The following is a 702-nucleotide window of genomic DNA, read 5'->3' on the forward strand; positions in this document are numbered from 1 at the left end:
TAACGGACATATGGTCTGTCACCTCTTTTTGTAATAATATATAAATTACTGTATTATTTTAGAAACAAATACAAAACGAAACCAGTTACAACTTACGATACAATCATTAAGACTTTGCCTATTCATACACCAAACTACTTTAACACATCAAAATAAAATACATACATTATTATAAAACAAAGAGATTAATCTAAAAGCCAAAATTTAATCTTCTTTCAAGCATAGCTTCCAACCAAGATAGGTTTCTTCTCATTTTTCTCTTTCTCTTCACTTTCCTTCAAATTCTCTTCCTCTTTGATATCCAACCCTTGCAATCCATCCACACACGGTCCCGGCGCTTCATTCTCCGGCTCGATCACATCCACAACATCGGAGACATCGTCTTCGGTGGGCGTCGGATCGTCGAGGCAATCATCGTCGCCGGAGAATATTGAGGCGGCGCCTGATTTCACCGCGGCGGCGGCTTTGAGAAACGCTTCGTGGATTAATTCTGGCGGAAGCGCGGGATCTTCGAGACCTGCATCTTCTAGACGAGGAGGTATAATCTGGTGCAGCAAACCTGATTGGTTTTCGGTGGACTCCATTTTTTTTGGTTTGAATGAATCCTGGTTACTCGCTTTGATATACCACCGTTAAAGGCGGTGATGGTGTGTGGGCTTTTCTTTTTTGGGCTTCTAAGTTTTTGGCCCGTTATAATTTTTA

General features: G+C 41.0%; 1 protein-coding gene across 1 annotated transcript; it reads right to left on the bottom strand.

Annotated features, from left to right (window-relative positions):
• Window positions 1–702, bottom strand: LOC127110501 (uncharacterized). The gene has a single exon (XM_051046102.1). It carries the CDS (start codon window positions 582–584, stop codon window positions 216–218), a length of 369 nt encoding a protein of 122 aa, XP_050902059.1. The 5' UTR covers window positions 585–702; the 3' UTR covers window positions 1–215.

Source organism: Lathyrus oleraceus, unplaced genomic scaffold (genome assembly GCF_024323335.1).
Source record: "Lathyrus oleraceus cultivar Zhongwan6 unplaced genomic scaffold, CAAS_Psat_ZW6_1.0 chrUn0001, whole genome shotgun sequence".
NCBI lineage: Eukaryota > Viridiplantae > Streptophyta > Magnoliopsida > Fabales > Fabaceae > Lathyrus > Lathyrus oleraceus.

Bases quoted from the DNA above. Each gene is read 5' to 3' on its own strand.
- LOC127110501 (XM_051046102.1), bottom strand. From the start codon at position 584: ATGGAGTCCACCGAAAACCAATCAGGTTTGCTGCACCAGATTATACCT.